At 41.2% G+C, this 19076-nt stretch overlaps 1 protein-coding gene across 1 annotated transcript; it reads right to left on the minus strand.

The window, feature by feature from the left end:
- Positions 1 to 5931: 5931 nt before the first annotated feature.
- Positions 5932 to 14559, minus strand: LOC119973936 (peripherin-2-like). Its single transcript, XM_038812601.1, has 3 exons — positions 13727 to 14559; positions 13262 to 13508; positions 5932 to 7246 (listed from the first exon to the last, which is right to left on the minus strand). Exons 1-3 carry the CDS (start codon positions 14305 to 14307, stop codon positions 7022 to 7024), a joined length of 1053 nt encoding a protein of 350 aa, XP_038668529.1. The 5' UTR covers positions 14308 to 14559; the 3' UTR covers positions 5932 to 7021.
- Positions 14560 to 19076: the final 4517 nt, after the last annotated feature.

Below are 19076 nucleotides of genomic sequence, written 5' to 3' on the forward strand. Positions count from 1 at the left end.
CTCTATCAAAAAATCACTCATAACCTCTCCAGATCTCTCTTTAACCTTCCCTGCTCTAAGAAGAACAACCTCGGTATCTCTAGTTGCTCCACATAACCAAGTCCCTTGTACTTTGGTGGCCCAGATCTGTCAATAGTAAGCTTATTGTATTTCTTTAATTCCTGCATAGCTTGCAGCTGCAGTTTTTAATGATATCCTGAAATTTAACAAGATTATCTTATTAGCCTTTAATCCTATTTACTCCACCTTGAAATAACATTTCAAGATTTTACAAGTAGGGAAGGAGGAAAGTAAATACAAATTCTGTGGCATCAATAAAATACCTGACCCCTTTTTTTAAAATAACTTGGAGATCCCTTCAAATTAGTTTTTAATATGCATAGATGTTTTAAAAGCATTTTGTAACTAGAATAATTATATCACCCGATTTTTTTAAAAGATTCATTACGTACTCCATCATCCTGTGGATTAACTCTCGCCAGTCCAAAGATGTGCAGGTTATGTGGATTGGCCATGATGAATTACCCTTAGTGTCCAAAATTGTCCTTAGTTTTGGGTAGGGTTATTGGGTTATGGGGATAGGGTGGAGGTGTTGACCTCGGGTAGGGTGCTCTTTCCAAGAGCCGGTGCAGACTCGATGGGCCGAGTGGCCTCCTGCACTGTAAATTCTATGATAATCTATGATTAATCTAGGACAAAGGTTCGGCACAACATCGTGGGCCGAAGGGCCTGTTCTGTGCTGTATTTTTCTATACACCGTGTTGAGTGATAGAATCCATCTTTTGAGCATTTTGGAGGTATTGACTTTGTCCTTTCCAAATATTTTCCTTAATCGGATACATAGACTTACACTAAGTAAGAAGCACTGCAAATGTATCCATTTTGGGGGTTTAGTATAAATGTAATACGATTTCTCTGATCAAATGAAATTTTGAACAGTCCCTCCAATGTGTAAAACATGGGGTACTGAGTTTTTCATGCTAAAATGGCTTGAGTTTTAATTTCTAGATTGCCCTGAACTTAGTTTCTCAACTGCAACAGAACAAGAATTCTGCAGTTATCCTCAGTTTCTTGAGCTACAAAGCCAAAATGAATCGGACCTGTCTCATAATATATTTCTCTTGGAACATCTGCTGAAAGTATGTGGAGGCTGGTGAGGATAGGAATTAATTGATTGTGATAGTTTCAATGATAAAAAATTACCTGCTCCAATAAAAAATAACCGCACACAAAGAAATGCCATTCAGACCATGTATCGCAGGGCTGTTGCGCCCATGGAATTCCTTAGTATGAGTTCTCTTGACGAGAGGGAAAATCGAAGTACGGTTCTTTTTATTAAAAAAGCAACTTAGAGGAGGAAGGAATTTGTGAACTTACAAAGTTCAGCCTTTTTGTTTTCACAGGTGTTTCTTGTGAGATGAAATAACCACAGTAGTTTTTGTTAAATTCATGGTATATGCTCTATTCACTATTAGTACAGTACTCTATACATCAGTCTCTGACCAGTATTTTCACAACAGAGATACAGAGAAGAGGAAGAAAAAGCTATTGTAAAATATTTTTTTTTGTTGAGTTAAACAAATACATGAAGGATACTGAATGGATAGTAGTGTTCCATTAGCTAGGTATTGATTAAAAAGATTGGTCATTGAGAAAATTACCATCTGTGGAGAGATCCCTTTGTAATTTTGCAAACATTGCACAATTCCTATGGTATGCATGAAAAAAAATCTTATTTCAGTAACTTACAATTGTGCCTTTATCTTACAAGAAACTCTCAATGTGTTGAATGGAAGTTACAGAGGCAGATCACATAGATGTTTTATTCTCCCATTGAAAGCATGACAGCATGAGTTAATTTCACTTCCCTGAAAGGAAATCTGTCAGTGTTTGTTGCCTTTATATTGCCATAAGCCTGGCTACATAAATCATCCACAAGTTGTCATCAAGCTCCCAGATGGAAGTAAAAATGGACAAACCAATCAGTGACCTGTTTGTAACATTCTTGGGTGTTTCCATTTGCCTACACCACCTCATTCTTCCACCCCCCGCCCACAACCTTCACTCTGGTCTTTAAGGATACTGTATTCACTGCCAGAAATATTTTATGAATTTGGACCAGGATAAATGTTAAGAACAGCTCTTTTTTTTTTAAGGAAAACCTGAACAACCCAAAAATCACCGGTTTTATGTTGACAAAATGTTATTTGGAAAAATTGATATGACATTCAGCTGTAACCATGGTGAAGTGCAAATTATTCCAGCCAATGGCAAGAAAAATGAATTTTCAAATAGTGTTTACAGCTTGCAAATTTTGTGGATTGTTTTCCATTCTTGTGTTTTTAAAATTAATTATATTTGCCTCAGCTCTTCAGATAGAGCTCACCTGAGGGAGTTGATCTTCAGTCGGGCCAAACCAGGAAAGTCCATAAAATGTCATCAACTCTGCTGGCGAAGCTAGATGCATATTTCATTTTCATAGTAGGGCCTAAATGTTTAACTAATTCTACCTATTTGTTCTAAAGTTTATTTGACTGGTGCTATGCAGGTCAAGTTTGTTCATGCATTAGTAATCACTGCATTTTGAAAAAATCATGTGTTGAGCATCTTGAGTGTTTTGATGACACAATCAATTGCTATATTAGTGTGTCTGTCTTTATCTTCACTTTAGGTGCCAGTGTTCAAATACAAATTTGCAGCTATCTTGTCTTCCATTCACTCACTTGCTTATTCAATTATGCTAACCTATCCTTGCCCATAGAGACCCTTGTCAAGTTATGTCATAGGAAAGCACTTATGCAACACAAATATAATGAGAACTCACCATTTATTTTAAAAGAAAAGGTTTGTGAGTCAAAGGGCCAGGAACAAGTCCTGCTGAAAGCCTTGAGATACCTAACTCATTACAGAATCATAGAATTTACAATGCAGAAGGAGGCCATTCAGCCCATCGAGTCTGCACCGACCCTTGGAAAGAGAACCCTACTTAAGCCTCACGCCTCCAGTCTCTTCCCCCTTTATCCCCGTAACCCCACCTAACGTTTTTTGGACACTAAGGCCAATTTAGAATGGCCAATCCACCTAACCTGCACATCTTTGGACTGTGGGAGGAAACTAACGTGCAGACTCCACACAGACAGTGACTGAAGCTGGGAATCGAACCTGGGACCCTGGAGTAGTGAAGCAACTGTGCTAACCACTATGCTACCATGCTGCCCATTCGAGCAGCCCCTGTTTTTGGATGTTGAGTGCAAGTCTTTAACAAAATGTGTATTTGTAGTCATGTGCAGACATCAATAAATGTTCGGGAAGTAATTTCCAATCGAGAGATGTTATTTATGTATGTTTATTTTTTTGAGAAGGATTGTGTTTTAACACTAAGCTTTTCAGCCTTCGAAAATGTCACTGCCTCCAAATTAACTTTTAAATAAAATACAACAGTTCACTATTAATATTCAGTCAAGGATTAAACATTATGAAACAGATACTGAGAAAAGCATAAAAGAAATACTAAAACTTTTTATACATCCAGGAAATTAAGATTGATGTTTATAACCGGCATCCATCAACGGTTGCACGGGAGCCTCCTCAAAAGAATATGTTCTTTTCTTAAGATCTTCCTTTTTAACAGTGAGGAGGGGCTTTTGTAATAGCCTCTCTGTCTATTGCTAGATTGATTGAGAGGTAGTATTAACTGTGATAAAGATATTCATGACCTGCATTCTCCCAATCTTACAATTGAGGATATGTCTGTCCATCACCAAGATTGAGTACTTTCTTCTGAAACTCTTACCGATACATTTAATGACTCATGGCTCAACTTTCCTCAGCAGATTCCAAAGCTCATCACCGCACAAACTCATGTTACACAAAATTCTCATGCCCATACCAAGTCTGCTTGAGATTACTTCCAGTGGTTTCCTGATGCACTGAACTTGAAATCCAGTGTCTTTAGAGCACAGGCTGGTAGACTTTGTAGAAGTAATGTGGGGGCAAGGCCACGAAGGAATTGAGAAGTCCGTACTGGGATTTTGTATTCAATGCTTCCGGAAACCGGAATCATTGGAAAGGACAACAGTGACAGCCACACAGACTTTGTCTGCAAAGTTCTCAGACCCACAAGTTAGAATTTTGTGTAGTAATGAGCTTTGGACACTGGTGAAGAAAGTTGAGCTGTGAGGCAACAAAAGTATGAATAAGGGTTTCTGCAGGGAAAAGTGCTCTGATGGATGGGCACCCATGACTGCTATCGTTTAGAAGGACAAGGACAGCGGATGCATGGGAACACCACCACCTGGAAGTCCCCCTCAAAGCCACCATTCTAGTTGGAAATATATTGTTGTTCCTTGTTGCTGGATCAAAATGCTGGAACACTCTCCCTAACAGCACTGTGGGCCTACCTACACCAGATGGACTACACCACAAGCTAACTCACCACCTTCTCAAGGGATGTTAGAGATGGGCAATAAATACTGGCCGAGCCAACGATGCCCACACCCCTGAATGAGTGTAAACAACTTCCTCAATTAGAAGATTGAGTGACTTGGCTCTGACTTGCTGTATAACCTCCTAACATCCCACAATTTGTCCAAAGCTTCCATGTCGGTGCCCAACAAGAACTCCCTCACTAAACCCTTTTGCTTTGCTTTACTGTTTGCCTCTGAAGGTTTTCTCAATGTATCCTTTTCACTGTCTTGATCCCGTTCATCTGGTTCTTTGTAAAGTGTCCTGAGATATTTCATTTCTTTGCAGGATACTCTGCCAGTGCCAAGTAGTTCATGGATCATAGAATTTACAGTACAGAAGAAGGCCATTTAGCCCATCGAGTCTGCACCAGCCCTTGGGAAGAGCACCCTACCCAAACCCACACCTCCACCCTATCCCAGCAACCCCACCTAACCATTTTGGACACTAAGAGCAATTTAGCATAACCAATCCATCTAACCTTCATATCTTTCGACTGTGGAAGGAAACCGGAGCACCCGGAGGAAACCCATGGGGAGAACATGCAGACTCCGCACAGACAGTGCTGTCTACTATGCTAACCACTGCTACTGTGCCGCCCAGTTGTATGCTGTTTCAGGTGGAATTGTGAAGAGTATTTTGGAACAGTAGCCAAGTGGTTATGTTCCTGGATTGGTAATCCAGACACCCAAGACTGATGATCTGGAGACGTGAGTTCAAATCCCACCATGGCAGCTGGGGAATTTAAATTCAATTACTTAAATAAATCTGGAACAAAAGGCTAGTATCAGTAATGGCGATCATGTAATTATCAATTGTCACTAAAAACTCTGGTACTCTAATGTCTTTTAAGGAAGGAAATCTGCTGGCCTGTATGAGACTCCAGACCCACAGCAGTGTGGTTGAATCTTAGTTGGTCTCTGAAATGCCCCAGCAAGCCATTCACTTTTCAAGAAGCTGGCTCACCACCACCTTCTTCAGGAAAATTGGGATAATCAATAAATGCTGACATTACCAGTGATGCTGACATCCCATGAATTAATACATTTTACGTCAACTTTCAACAGAGCTGTATATGGCAGCATAAAGGACAATGTTTATCCTTTCCTCTCGTCGCTATCACACTATTATGTACATTTTGATGTCATGATGAATTAGTTGTCTTTCCTTTGGAACGAATTACAAAAGTTAATCCTATAAACTGGTGTTAAGAATACTTAGCACTTTTACCCTTGAAGCAGTGGACAGTGAATCTCAAACTGCTAACACAGAGAAACGTTTCAAATAATCAAGAAGGACATTGGTTTATGAGACTTCGTTTGAAACTGTTCCAAGTTCCACTGCATTTTCAAAAGGATATCTAACTGCCTGAATTGATCAATTTTTCAGCTAGTATCTTGCAGGCAATTCAAATACATTGAGAGTCTATCCTAAATACAACTAAAATTTTGGCAGCGACAGAAAAGCTACTTATAAAAAAAATCACATTTAATGAACACACCATGCCATGGTTTAGTTTCAATTGGATGTGATACAAGTAATGGTACAAAATAATGAACGCGTGTACACGTGCTTGTTGTGTTTTTTTAAACTGCATCTCACTGGATAGCTGCAAACAAATGTTCAGAAACTTTACAGGACAGACAGGGATCTCCTCATATTTATGAAGCTGACTTCAGGGAGTATTGTATTTATAAGGTATCAAAATACAGGATTCCATTCATCCGTCAACAGATGTCTTGTTGGATTTAACAAAATTTCAGAGCAATGTTTACCTCAGTAAGAAATTTGCTAGTTGACCATTAGGCAAATGACAATAAGGTGATGATGTGAGTTATAAGTTTATAAGTCACGTGTTTTCTAAAGCTGAATCAACCTTCATAAATTTCCCATTCCTGTTGTTTTCTTTTATTAGCACTCCCTGCTTTGAAGAGGGAATATTCTAGTTCTATCTATAAGTTGATTTGTCACATTTATCTGATCTTGTTTTGGATTTCTAAAGTAAAGTTTTGAAATACATAAAATATTCATGGAAAACCTTCACTTAATGGAAAATGTCATTTTTCTTGGAAGATGCTTTTAATATTGAGCCCTATGTTGTAACAGCATATATACTATATAACTTCACATAGCATTTGAGCTAAATTAAAGGTGGCAGGAATGTTTTACATTGTCACACAATCAATCCATATTTCCAGATTCAGACACCTTGGTTACATTTACCACTTTATATAGTGCAAAGCATGGAAGGAGACTCCTGCTGATTGAATAGTGCATAGACTGTCAAAATTAATTTCACAAAAGAAATAGACAATCCAGGTGTAAATAGATGAATTACATAATATGGTGGATGGTAGATGGATTACATAATGTGATGGATTATAATACAAAATTCAGGAGAATAGAATCCTTATTAGGATACATGCATCATATATTATACAATAATGGGAATTGTTTGTCTGGTTTTGTATTGTACATTTCTTTAATTTTCATTTCCTTCCGAGTGCAAATTGTCCCCCACACCCCCCCCCCTCCCCCAGTGGGTTTTGTAGTCTCTTCAGCTGACTGTGGCGACGGTCGTGCCCTCTTCTTTTTTCCCCTCTTCAGTTGTAGATACCTGATTGAACTTACCCAACTCTTTAATGCTCTCCAGCAGAGATTTAAATGTTTCCTTCAGCCCTTTCTCCATTAACCAACCCTCACTCTCACACTCAGGATCTTCGGGATTTGCAATGCTATCCAGGGATGTGTGCAAATATTGGATCCCAACCATCACAGCCACCTAAAGTACAAGTAGAAAATATACAGCCAGTTACACAAATCAGTGGTATTCACACAAAGGCAAAGCATCGTACAAGTATGCAACTCGGTTCATTAATAGAAAGTGCTCTGCCGATGTATTTTGCAAATTATATTTGCTGCAAATGAAAAAAAAAGTTGCTTTTGAACGTAACTCGCATCATCACCTTATTGCCATTCGCCTAATGGTTAACTAGCAAATTTCCTCCTGAGCGAAACACTGCTCTGAAATTTTGTTAATTTCAACATGACATATCTGTTGATGGATGAATGGAATCCTGTATTTTGAGACCTGAACCATGCATGTCTTGAATATCTGGGCATTGTTAATGAATGATCAGACAGCCTGGTGGAATAGATGTGTCACTGGGATTGGATTGATATTCTCACTTGGCTCCGGATAATCAGGACCATGTTCGAACAGGAAGAAGATGCTACACATGCCATGGTAAAAGAAGAGGAAATTCAAACACCAGAAGAGTTTAAAATGGAAAAAGAGGAAGTATTGGATAAGTCATATGTACTTAAAGTTGATAAAGTACCAGGACTGTATGAGATGCACTCAAGGATACTGCTAGATACGCACTGTCTGTGCTGAGTCTACACGTTCTCCCCGTGTGTGCATGGGTTTCCTCCAGGTGCTCCCGTTTCCTCCCACAGTCCAAAGATGTGCAGGTTAGGTGGATTGGCCATGCTAAATTGCCCTTAGTGTCCAAAATTGCCCTTAGTGTTGGGTGGGGTTACTGGGTTATGGGGATAGGATGGAGGTGTGGGCTTGGGTAGGGTGCTCTTTCCAAGAGCCGGTGCAGACTCGATGGGCCGAATGGCCTCCTTCTGCACTGTAAATTCTATGATCTATGATCTAGAAGTGAGAGTTGCAGAGCTACTGGTCAAAATTTTTCGGTCTTCCTCAGATTCAGAGGTGGTGCAAAAGGACTGGAGAATTGCAAACATTACACCCTTGTTCAAAAATGGGTGTAAGAATACTCCCAGCAATTATAGTTCAATCATCTTAACTTTGGTGGTGGAGAAACTTCTCGAAACAATAATTTGAGACAAAGCTAATAGTCAAATGGGCAAATGTGGGTTGATTAAGTAAAGTCAGCATGGGTTTCCTAAGGAAAAATTAATTGTTAACTAACTTGCTGGAGTTTCTTTGAAGGGGTAACCAGCGAGAGCTGAGGGCAATGCTGTTGATGTGGGGTATATGGCCTCACAAAAAGAATTTGTTACAGTGCAGCACCACAGGTTTGTGAGCAAAGGGATGCAGGAGTAGAGGCATATGGATGTATATGTACATAAATCATTGAAGGTGACAAGACAAGGTGAGAGGGCAGTGGATTTATTAACAGGGGCATAGAGTACAAGGGCAAGTTATGTTAAACTTGTGTAAGTCACTAGGTTACTCGCAGCCAGCGTATTACAGCCCGTTTTGGGTGCCGCACATTCGGAAGGATGTGAAGGCATTGGAGAGTAACTAGAAAAGATTTAGAAGAATGGTTCCTGGGATGAGGAATTCCAGTTATGAAGATAGATTGAAGAAGTTGAGACTGGTTTCCTTGGAAAAGAAGGCTGAGAGGAGATTTGATAGAGGTACTCAAAAGCAGGAGGGGTCTTAACAGAGTAATTGGGACAAACTTTCCAGTCGTAGAAGGATCAAGAATGGGAGGGCACAGATTTAAAGTAATTAATAAAAGAAGCAATAGTGATATGAGGAAAAACAAATTCTCACAACGAGTGGTTTGAGTCTGGAATGCTCTGCCTCACAGTGTGATGATGGCAGGTTCGAGTGAAGCATTCAAAAGGGAATTAGACTGTTATTTAAAAAAAAGGAATCTGCAGGGTTACAGGGAGAAGGTTGGAAAATGGAAGTAGGGGAGTTGTACATTCGGACAGGAGGCGGAGATATGATGGGCCAAATGGCCTCCATCTGCACCTTTAAAATTCTGTGAGGTAGTTCTGGCTGGGCACATAGTCGGAAACTTTAAAATGCTCTTTGTTGGCATCAAGCACGTGTTAAGCTCTGGGGACAATTAAGGAGGTCCTTAAAGCTTTTGATTCTGACTAATCTTTTCCTATATTTTCTGTATTTAGCTAAAAGGGATATGTAGAGAACCTGCACTCCATATTGCACAAAAACAGGCTATTATTATGAGTTAAGCGGTAACTCGGTTGCCTGGCTAAAATTTCAGGGAAAAGTCAGTTCATTCCTGTTTCCGTTTTTGTTTCTTTCTGCCCAAGTATGGCGATAGATTTCCATACTTGTTGGAATCGTAGCTAACCAAAACAAAGACACTTTTTAAATGAACCAACGAAGTGTGGGTCTTTCTGATTCATGCTATTGCTTTCTGGCATGTGGGTCTGAAGCCATTCATGGCATTCTTGGTCTGATCTCCACCAGTTGACCTGTACCTGACCTGTTGGAATAATATTCTCTGCTCCTGAGTTGCAAAGCATCTGTAGCCTGTCCAGAGTGCTAATGCCCTTGTTTTGGAACAGTACAGTACAGTACTCTTCAGTCCTGCTTGGGAGTGTCAGCCTCTATTCTTGACTCAAGTCTGTAAAGTGGTACTTTATCCCATAACATTCTGACTCAGATGAGATTGTTATCATGGCTGAGTGGCCATGATATGTATCTTTGGTGTAACATGTAAGGATTACTGGGCAACACACTATTTCAACACAATATTTAACTAGTTTAATCTTGACCTCTCTGTTTCGAGAATCTTGAGTCACATTTACTTTTGAGATACCCCTGAAGTGTGAATATCATAGCTAATTTTATCTGTGGTGGGAAGGCAGGAATGTAATTTCTGTACTGGATATATTTTTCATGGAAGAAGATTATTTGGATCTTAGGGCAATGCGACAATATGTGGAATTTGAGACAATAATCCCACTCCTTCTAATTGTGACATCAATTTATTTTGCTTAAATTGTCTGATAATCATACATCTCACGTGAGGAAAGACCTTATGGCCCATCAAATAAGCTTCAAACAAAGTTAATGTATTATTATCCTATCATAGCTTTTCCACCTCCTTGCCAGTGATTTCCCTCTCCATTCTCTGCAGTGGTTCCAGGAATGATCTCTTTCTCCTGGGATGAAGAGGTTGTCCAATGAGGAAAGGTTGAGTGTGTTGGGCCTATACATATTGGAGTTTAGAAAAATTAGAGTTTATCTTGTCACAACATATAGGATTGTGAAAGGGCTTGATCGGGTAGATGCTGAGAGAATGTTTCCCCTTGTGGGGGAATCTGGAACTGGGGGCACAGTTTTAAAAATAAGGGGGCCTCCCATTTAGATGAGGTGAATTTCTTCTCTCAGAGGGTTGTTAATCTTCTCCAGTAACCAGTAGGAAGGCTGGTATATTCAGGGCTGTGTTAGGCAGAATTTTGATCTACAAGGGAATAAAGGTTGTGGGGACAGGCAGGAAAATAGAGTTAAGGCCACGATCATTATCATATTGAATGGCAGAGCAGGCCAATGGGCCAAATGGCTTACTCCCAGCTGCTGCTGTTCATTCTGTTCTCCTCCCACTGGCCCTACCCCCAACACACACACATACATATTGGGTCCTGAGTTTGTATGTGTGGACCTCATACAAGTTATCCAGAAGTAGTACTGAATACAGTGTGAATCCTTAAGGGGTGAATAAACAGTGGGCATAATGAAAGAGAGGCTCGCATTTCCAAAGCACCTTTTACAACTTAAGACATCCAAAAACACTTTATAATTGAGAAGGGCTTCATTAACTATTATACAGGAAAGCATAGCAGGTAATTTGCACAAATCAAGGTCCACAAAAAATCATGAGTTAAATGACCAGATACTTGTTTCAGTGATAATAGTTGAGGACTAGATAATAGCTAGAAGAGCTTTCGACTGTTGACTAGTAGCATTGGCATGGATAATTTCATGTGTATCTGAGGAGGTACGCTTTGGTTTAATGTGGTATTTGAAAGACGGCACCTTAGCCAGTGCAGCACTTCCTCAATACTGCACTGAAGTATCAGATTAGATTGTATGTTCAAGTCCCTAAGGTGGTGACAGATGGCACGGTGGCACAATGGTTTGCACTGCTGTCTTATAGCACGTGGGTTTGATTCTGTCTGTGTGGAGTTTGGACATTCTTCCCGTGTCCACAAGAGTTTCCTCTGGGTACTCCGGGTTCCTCCCACAGTCCAATGATATGCAGATTAGGTGGATTCGCCATGATAAATTGCCCCTTGGTGTCCCAAGATGTGTAGCTTAGGTGGGGTTATAGAGATAGGGCCGGGGAGTGGGCCTAGGTAGGGTGCTCTTTCAGAGGGTTGATGCAGATTTGATGGGTTGAATGGTCTTCGTCTGCACTCTAAGGATTTTATGGAATATAACCCCATGATTTTCTGATTCAGAGGCAAGACTGCAGTCAATTGAGCCAAGGCTGGCACCACTTAAAGATTACAAATGATTAAATCTTTCAGGACATTAAGATGTGTTCCATCCCAAACCAGCAACAATAGTCCAAAACATACTGTGTCAAAATTTGTTTTAATATTGCGTTTCAGCACTTATTAATTCTGACTAAATGCAAAATAAACTAATCTTGTCCTTGTATAAATTACTTTTATAGACAGACTCACACACCTGTTGTTTTTGAATGCTAGAAAATTAAGTATCTTTTTTGTAACTTTTCTGATAAAGTTACATGCCGAAGTACAAGGTCCAAGAATTTAGATTGGTTTACCTGATTACATTAATGAAGCAATTTCTTAAAATATTGACTAAAATACAGATGCAGATCCGGAATTCACCCTGTCCCACAAGGATTTTGCACCAGCAGTCCATTAAAACAGGATGTTGTAGAGACAGGTGAGTATAAATACCACATATACTCCACAGATAACTCCACCTAACAACAATGCTTTAGAAAACAGATGTTTAAGTTCAAACATAAAGTTTACTTGTGATGTTGGTTCACCTTGCTGCAAAAAAAACCTAAGACTACCAACGATTCATTGACATGGCCACAGAGAAACAGTACCAATTCATCCCCAAAGAACTGGACTTGTTGGTGTAAAGGTAATGCAGGTAGCATTTGTCCAGAGAGATAAACCAATTAACTTTCTCTCCACAGATGCTGCCTGACCTGTTGAGTATTTCCAGTATTTTCTATTTTTATTTCAGATCACCAGCATCCACAGTATTTATCTTTTGCAGAACCTATTGTTGTAGTTTGTTTAAACGAGCCCATATTGATCCTGCAGATAGGTTGTGATTTTATATAATGAATGTAAGAAGTAATTTTAAAAAGGTAACTGTAGAAACCCTCCAGCTACATGTCAGACTTTGTAAATGCTAAGCTGATCAATTTGTGGACTGCCGCCATAAGCTCATCAGAACAAAAGACTTGTTTTTGCTCTTAGGCTGTTTGTTGGTTTAACATCTGTGCTGAATCTGAGAAACATTTTCTTCAATGTTCTGATTAAAAGGCCCTATGCAGAGATTATGTATAGGGGTCAAGTTTGTTGGTTATTTTATGGGTGGTAAGGCAGAATTCAAAACATCAATAATATAAAAGCAAAATACCACAGATGCTGAAAATCTGAAATAAAAACAGCAAGTGCTACTTTCAGTCACGTTTTCCTGTGTAACAACAAGCAATTAATGAAGCTCTTTTCAATTGTTCTGTGTTTTTGGATTTCTTAAGTTGTAAAAGGTGCAGTCATGTAGAAAGGATCCTCCCTATAGAAAATGATTGCTCTACCCACAGTTTACACACAAGCATACAGCTGGTACCCATTCTCCAGCTAGTGCTGTACATCACCCACAACTCTGAAAAAGTGCAATGATTCCCAGATATCTCATTGGGATCTTCCCATTAAAGGTATGTAATAACTATACCTGATTTGTGCTTGATAGGCACATCTTAGCAATTATCATTTGGCAAGAACATGTTACTCTTTGTAAGATTCAGAACCCGGTTTTCGCTTGCGTTAAATGAATGGCTCTTACCTCAAGCATCCAAGCGAATAAGACCAGTGCGCCCATGGACTGCATCATGTTGGTGTAATAGTTGAGGAGGGCTTGCTTGCAGCCCCGGGTCCACAGGTTCAGCTCCTCGGTCTGGAACTCGTAGCTGTAATGGGCCGAGTTGTTGGTGATCTGCTGCTGGATGCAAGGTCGAGGGGAGGCTGGATTGCAGCAGCTGAATGGGACCCCGTCCGTCAGGTACTTTCCATCAACATTGCTCCTCACGCGGCTGTGGGGGGAGGGAAAGAAATAGCGGGACTGTGATTAGGGCTCAAAAGTCAACGAGGGCACATAAACCATGCCCATTGTATCTCCCCATCTCGTTCTTGAGTAATAAAAACTGAAGAATAAAATACCCGACTTCAGACTGAGGCAAACATTAACTCATCTCACCCACGGTCCCCTCATCCCACCACAACCCCCAGTGGGTTTCCCGCCTTTACTTACTCTTTCACCTCCTTGGAGCTGAAGTCCAGGTATCTGTTGCTGATCCACTGGATCTCAAACCAGTCTCGGAATCCATTATTGCCACAGCAGCGAAATTCGATCTGAAGATGGTCGATGGTTTTTTTCATGAAGCAACGACCCGGAGTGTCGGTGTCCCGGTAATATTTCATGCCGTTCTTCAGACCCTTGGCCAGAGTATCCTCCAGATAAATCCTCATCAGGAAACAAAACACCACGGTGACGAATGTGAGGAAAGTGAAGAACAAACAGGCGGCCAGGTAGAACTTGAGGAAAGATTTCCACCGGGCGTACTTCGCCGGATCGAGGGAATCGTAGCAAAACTTGCCGCCGAAGCAGTTGATGGCACAGGCTAGGACCCCCACCAGGATGAGAGAATTGGGGACCAGGTGGCTCTCCTCGTTGTCCATCACCTCGCTTCGTTTCCTCAGCTCCACCTTAAGGAACAAACCCATGCCGAAGACAACGATTCCCGCCAGTACGCAGAACCAGTTCACGAGCCACAGCCCCTGAGCTAACTTGACCCGCTTCTGCAAGTTGAACTTGATTTTCAGAATGGCCATTTTCTATCACAACCCAAACCCGGTCAGTCGAATTGGAAAGAGTTGGCTTTGGGTGAATCAATAAGATTTGGGCACGGGTGCAGAAAGGGCAGGAGACAGTCCGCCTGAGATTAACTCAACCTTGTATCCCTCCATACTGACCACCCTGAAAGCAAATCTACAAATTGGCACACGGATCCTAGGGAAACTCTACGCGCTTCTCCAATGTGCCAAGCCGGAGCTTGGGGGGGGGGGGGGGGGGTGGGAAATCGTCCGCCTCTAAGCCTAACCTCGACGATCCTTTCCCCAGCCAGGGAGAAAACTCTTCCAGAATGCACCAGAGGAAATCTGAGGCTGCAAGACGTCACCTTAAGACCAGTAATAGGTTTTATCGCTAATCATTTGGAGAAAGCTCTGCCCGCCCCAGATGAGCGATTGAAATTAATCCGCATTTTTACCGTGTAATTGCTTTGCCCTCAAATTGTCAGCGATTGTACCTTCACCTGGACGTTTCCTTACGCTTGAAACGCCGGGCCCCTCGGGTGTTTCATGAAAATTATTTCAGATGGGAATGACTTTGTGGATTATTTATTATCGAATGCACTCTCCATGTGTTTCAGGTTTGCTCGTGGGGAATATAATGAACGCAAAACAAAAAGTGTCAACTTAATAAGCTAAGTAAGCTTAAATGTAGGCCAATGCCCTGGAATGAACACTGAGATCAAATATAAATAGATCTGTGCCAGTCGAGCTCTTATAAAGCTGTGGTCCGGATAATGTTCTACATGAAAGGTTGTGTTTAGAGAGGGGTTTTATGCAGGGCTAAAGATTCAGCAAGTGTTAATTTTTCAATCTTTGTACTTTCCTCAATTTCCGCATCCCTCTCCAATACAGTGATGACAGCATTTGCATTTATATTGCGCTTTTAATTGAGTAAATCTTCTCAAGGCACAGTGAAATATTATTCCACAGGAGTCAACAGAAGGGGGGGGGGGGGGGGGGAGCACTCAGTATAGTTATCTCTCTATCCCTCAACACAGTCTATAGTACATACTATAATGGGCATCGCCCACTATCCCGCTAAAGAATTTCTGTCTCTATCCAAGCCACATTTCCAAAGACCATATATTGGATAGTCAGTTTAAGAGTTCTTGAAATTATAGGCACCATGACCGTTTGGAGTCCACCCACACCCCCTGCACAGCAACCACCATTCACGCCCCGCAATCTATTAACATACAGAAGTGTAAAAATAGGTCATGAGAATATTTCGCCATGTATTAAAAATAACATGTTAGAATATGCTACTTAAATGAAACTCCTTTGTGGGACCCCAGATTTCATGGGAGTGCTGGCTTGGGTGGTGTAGGCCTTGCATTGATTTGCCCTGACCTTGGGCTGAGTTTTGGCAGTACTGGGTGATATGTGTATTGCTGAGCCATATCACTGGAAGTGAAGCCAGATATAACTTTACCTCACATAACAAAGTTATGCGCATATCTCAGCAAGCAGCCTTTTACTATCTTACCCAAGCTGGTGAATCCCACATAGTGAATTGTCTCCCTGGTGCCATAATAAGGAACACAATGGAATTCATGCAGAAACTCTGGGAGAAAGAGGGACATTAGGCAGAAGTTGTCGTTTATGCCAGAACCAATGATTAAAAAAAATAAATAGGATTCAGGTCTTGCAAAACAAGTGCCATTAGTTAGGAGATGGATTAAGAAGATATTCCTCAAAACAGTCAAATAAAATATTACCGGTATTACATACTAGATTTTACCAAATGATCAGATAAGGAAAGTTAAATGCATGGTCACAGATTTGGTGTAGGCATGAAGGGTTCACATTCCTGGGTATTAGGGCCAGCCTTGTGCTCCAGAACTAGCCATGCCCCCAACTAATTTGTTCCAGTATAGCCACATCTTGGCATCAACCTGACAATGTGTGAAATTGAAATGAAATGAAAATCGCTTATCGTCACGAGTAGACTTCAATGAAGTTACTGTGAAAAGCCCCTAGTCGCCACATTCCGGCGCCTGTTCGGGGAGGCTGGTACGGGAATTGAACCGTGCTGCTCGCCTTTCTTGGTCTGCTTTAAAAGCCAGCGATTTAGCCCAGTGTGCAAAACCAGCCCCATGTATGCCCTCGTATTGCCTCGGTATGTCCTCAGTTTAGGTCAGTTGGCTGGACAGCTGGTTTGTAATGTATATCAAGGCCAACAATGCGGGTTCAATCCCTTACATTTTACACTTGGTGTTAACTGGACCAGGCATTTAGGTATTGTTCTAATTTCTAACTCTCCAGCCACGCTCCCGTTAAGATCTACTGTTGAAGTATACCACAAGGGCAATAGACCTTGGTCTTTTACGTTTGTGTCCATGATGTGAGGATAAGATCAGGCTTGGCAGGAAAAGCCACCTCCGCTCGTGGTCAAATAGCCAGCTTATACTGTGCATTTACCACAGCAGGACATGGGCGGCTTCTAATACAGTATTATTTTTAGACAGTAAGTAGGCTGCAGTGAGCAGGGGAATGTAGTAAGACCATAAGACGTGGGACAGAAGTAGGGCATTTGGTCCATCGGGTCTGCTCCTCCATTCAATGAGATCATCGCTGATCTGATACAATCCTCAACCCCATTTTCATGCCTTTTCCCCATAACCCTTGATTCCCTTACTGATTAAACATCTGTCTATCTCAGCTTTGAACATGCTTAATGGCCTGGCCTATACAGCTCTCTGCCGTAAAGAATTCCACAGATTCACTACCCTCTGAAAAGAAATTCCTCCTACTCCCTGTCTTAAATGAGTGACCCCATACCCTTTGATAATGCTCCCTGGTCCTAGACCCTCCCACAAGAGGAAACATCATAGAATCCCTGCTCTGCAGAAGGAGGCCATTTGGCCCATCAAATCTACATCGATCCTCTGAAAGAGCACGCCACTTAGGCCCACTGCCCCACCCTATCCCCATAGCCCCACCTAACATGCACATCTTTGGACTGTGGGAGGAAACCGGAGCACCCGGAGGAAACCCACGCAGATGTGGGGAGAAAGTACAACCTCCACACAGTCACCCAAGGCCGGAATTGAACCCGGGTCCCTGGCACTGAGGAAGCAGTGCTAAACACTGTGCCACCATGCTGCCCACGTGGCATCCTCTCAGCATCTACCCTGTCAAGCCTTCTGCGAATTCTATTTGTCTGATTAAAGTCACCTCTCATCCTTCTAAACTCCAATGAGTACAGGCCCAACATATTTAATGTCTCCTCGTAAGAAAATCCATCCATACCTGGGATCAACCTAGTGAACCGTCTCCGGACTGGATCCAACACCTGTATATCTTTCCTTAGCTAACGGAACCAAAGTGTTCACAGTATTCCAGGTGTGGTCTAATTCGTGCCCTGTATAGTTTTAGCAGGACAATCCTATGTTCATTTTCTTAGAAATAAAGGACTGCGTTCCATTTGACTTCCCACTTACCTTCTGAACCTGCATGCTGCTTTTTGTGATTTATGCACAAGATCCTGCCAAATCCCTCTGTGCTGCAATTTTCTGCAGTCTTTCTCCATTTAAATAATATTCAGCACCTTTATTCTTCGTACCAAAGTGCATAACTTCACATTTTCCTACATAATATTCCATCTGCCAGGTTTTTGCCCAGCACTCCACTAATCTGTCTATATTCCCCTGTAGACTGTCATTCACTTGCCTTCCCACCTATTTTTGTGTCATCCGCAAACTTGGCAATAGTGCATTCACTTCCCTCGGAAAAATAATTGTGGCCTCATCATGGATGGCACTCCACTCATTACAGGTCGCCATCCCAAAAATGCCTCTTTTATCACAAATCTCAATCTTCTATTAATTAGCCAATCCTCTATCCATGCTAATATACTACCCCCAACACCATGGGCTCTTATCTTAAGTAGCCTTTTATGTAGCCCCTTTCAAACGCTTGTTGGAGATCCAAGTACACTAGATCTGCTGGTTCTTTCATCTATTCTGCTCGTTACCACCTCAAAGAAGTCTAATAAATTTGTCAAGCATGATTTCCCCTTCATGAAGCTGTGTTGACTCTGCTTGATTATATTTTGCATTTCTAAATGCTCTGCTAATACATCCTTTATAATGGACTCTAGTATTTTCACCGTAACAGAAGTTATGTTAACTGGCCTATAGTTACTTGGTTTTTGTCACCCTCCTTTTTTGAATAAAGGTATTACTTTGGCATTTTTCCAATCCTCTGGGACTTTTCCAGAATTTAAGGATTCATGGAAGATTACGACCAATGTATCTGCTATCTTTGTAGTTATGTACTTTAATATCCTGGGATGCAACCAATCAGGTCCAGGGGTCTTATGGCCTTTAGCCCCATTAGTTTCCCTAGCAATTTTTCCAAGTGATTGTTATTGTATTTATTCCCCCCACCCCACCCTCAACTTCTGCCCTTGATTATTTAATGTTTTTGGAATACTATTAGTGTCTTCTACCGAGAAGACTGACACAAAGTATTTGTTTAACTCCTCTGCCATTTCCTGTTCCCCATTATTGTTTCCCTGGGTCTCATTCTCTAAGAAGCCTTTGTTCACTGTGGCATCTTGCTTTGTTTTTATATATTTATATATAATATATACGAATTGCCAATTTGTTCTGGGACCATAGTATTAGAGCAGAAAATTATAGGGTAGAATATCTTCTTTAACATATGTGGACACAGCCTCACTAATGATACTAATGTAGTAGCAAGGCCACCACTAAAGCTACCTTGAATGTGTTGCCTGGAGC

Source organism: Scyliorhinus canicula, chromosome 1 (genome assembly GCF_902713615.1).
Source record: "Scyliorhinus canicula chromosome 1, sScyCan1.1, whole genome shotgun sequence".
Taxonomy (NCBI): domain Eukaryota; kingdom Metazoa; phylum Chordata; class Chondrichthyes; order Carcharhiniformes; family Scyliorhinidae; genus Scyliorhinus; species Scyliorhinus canicula.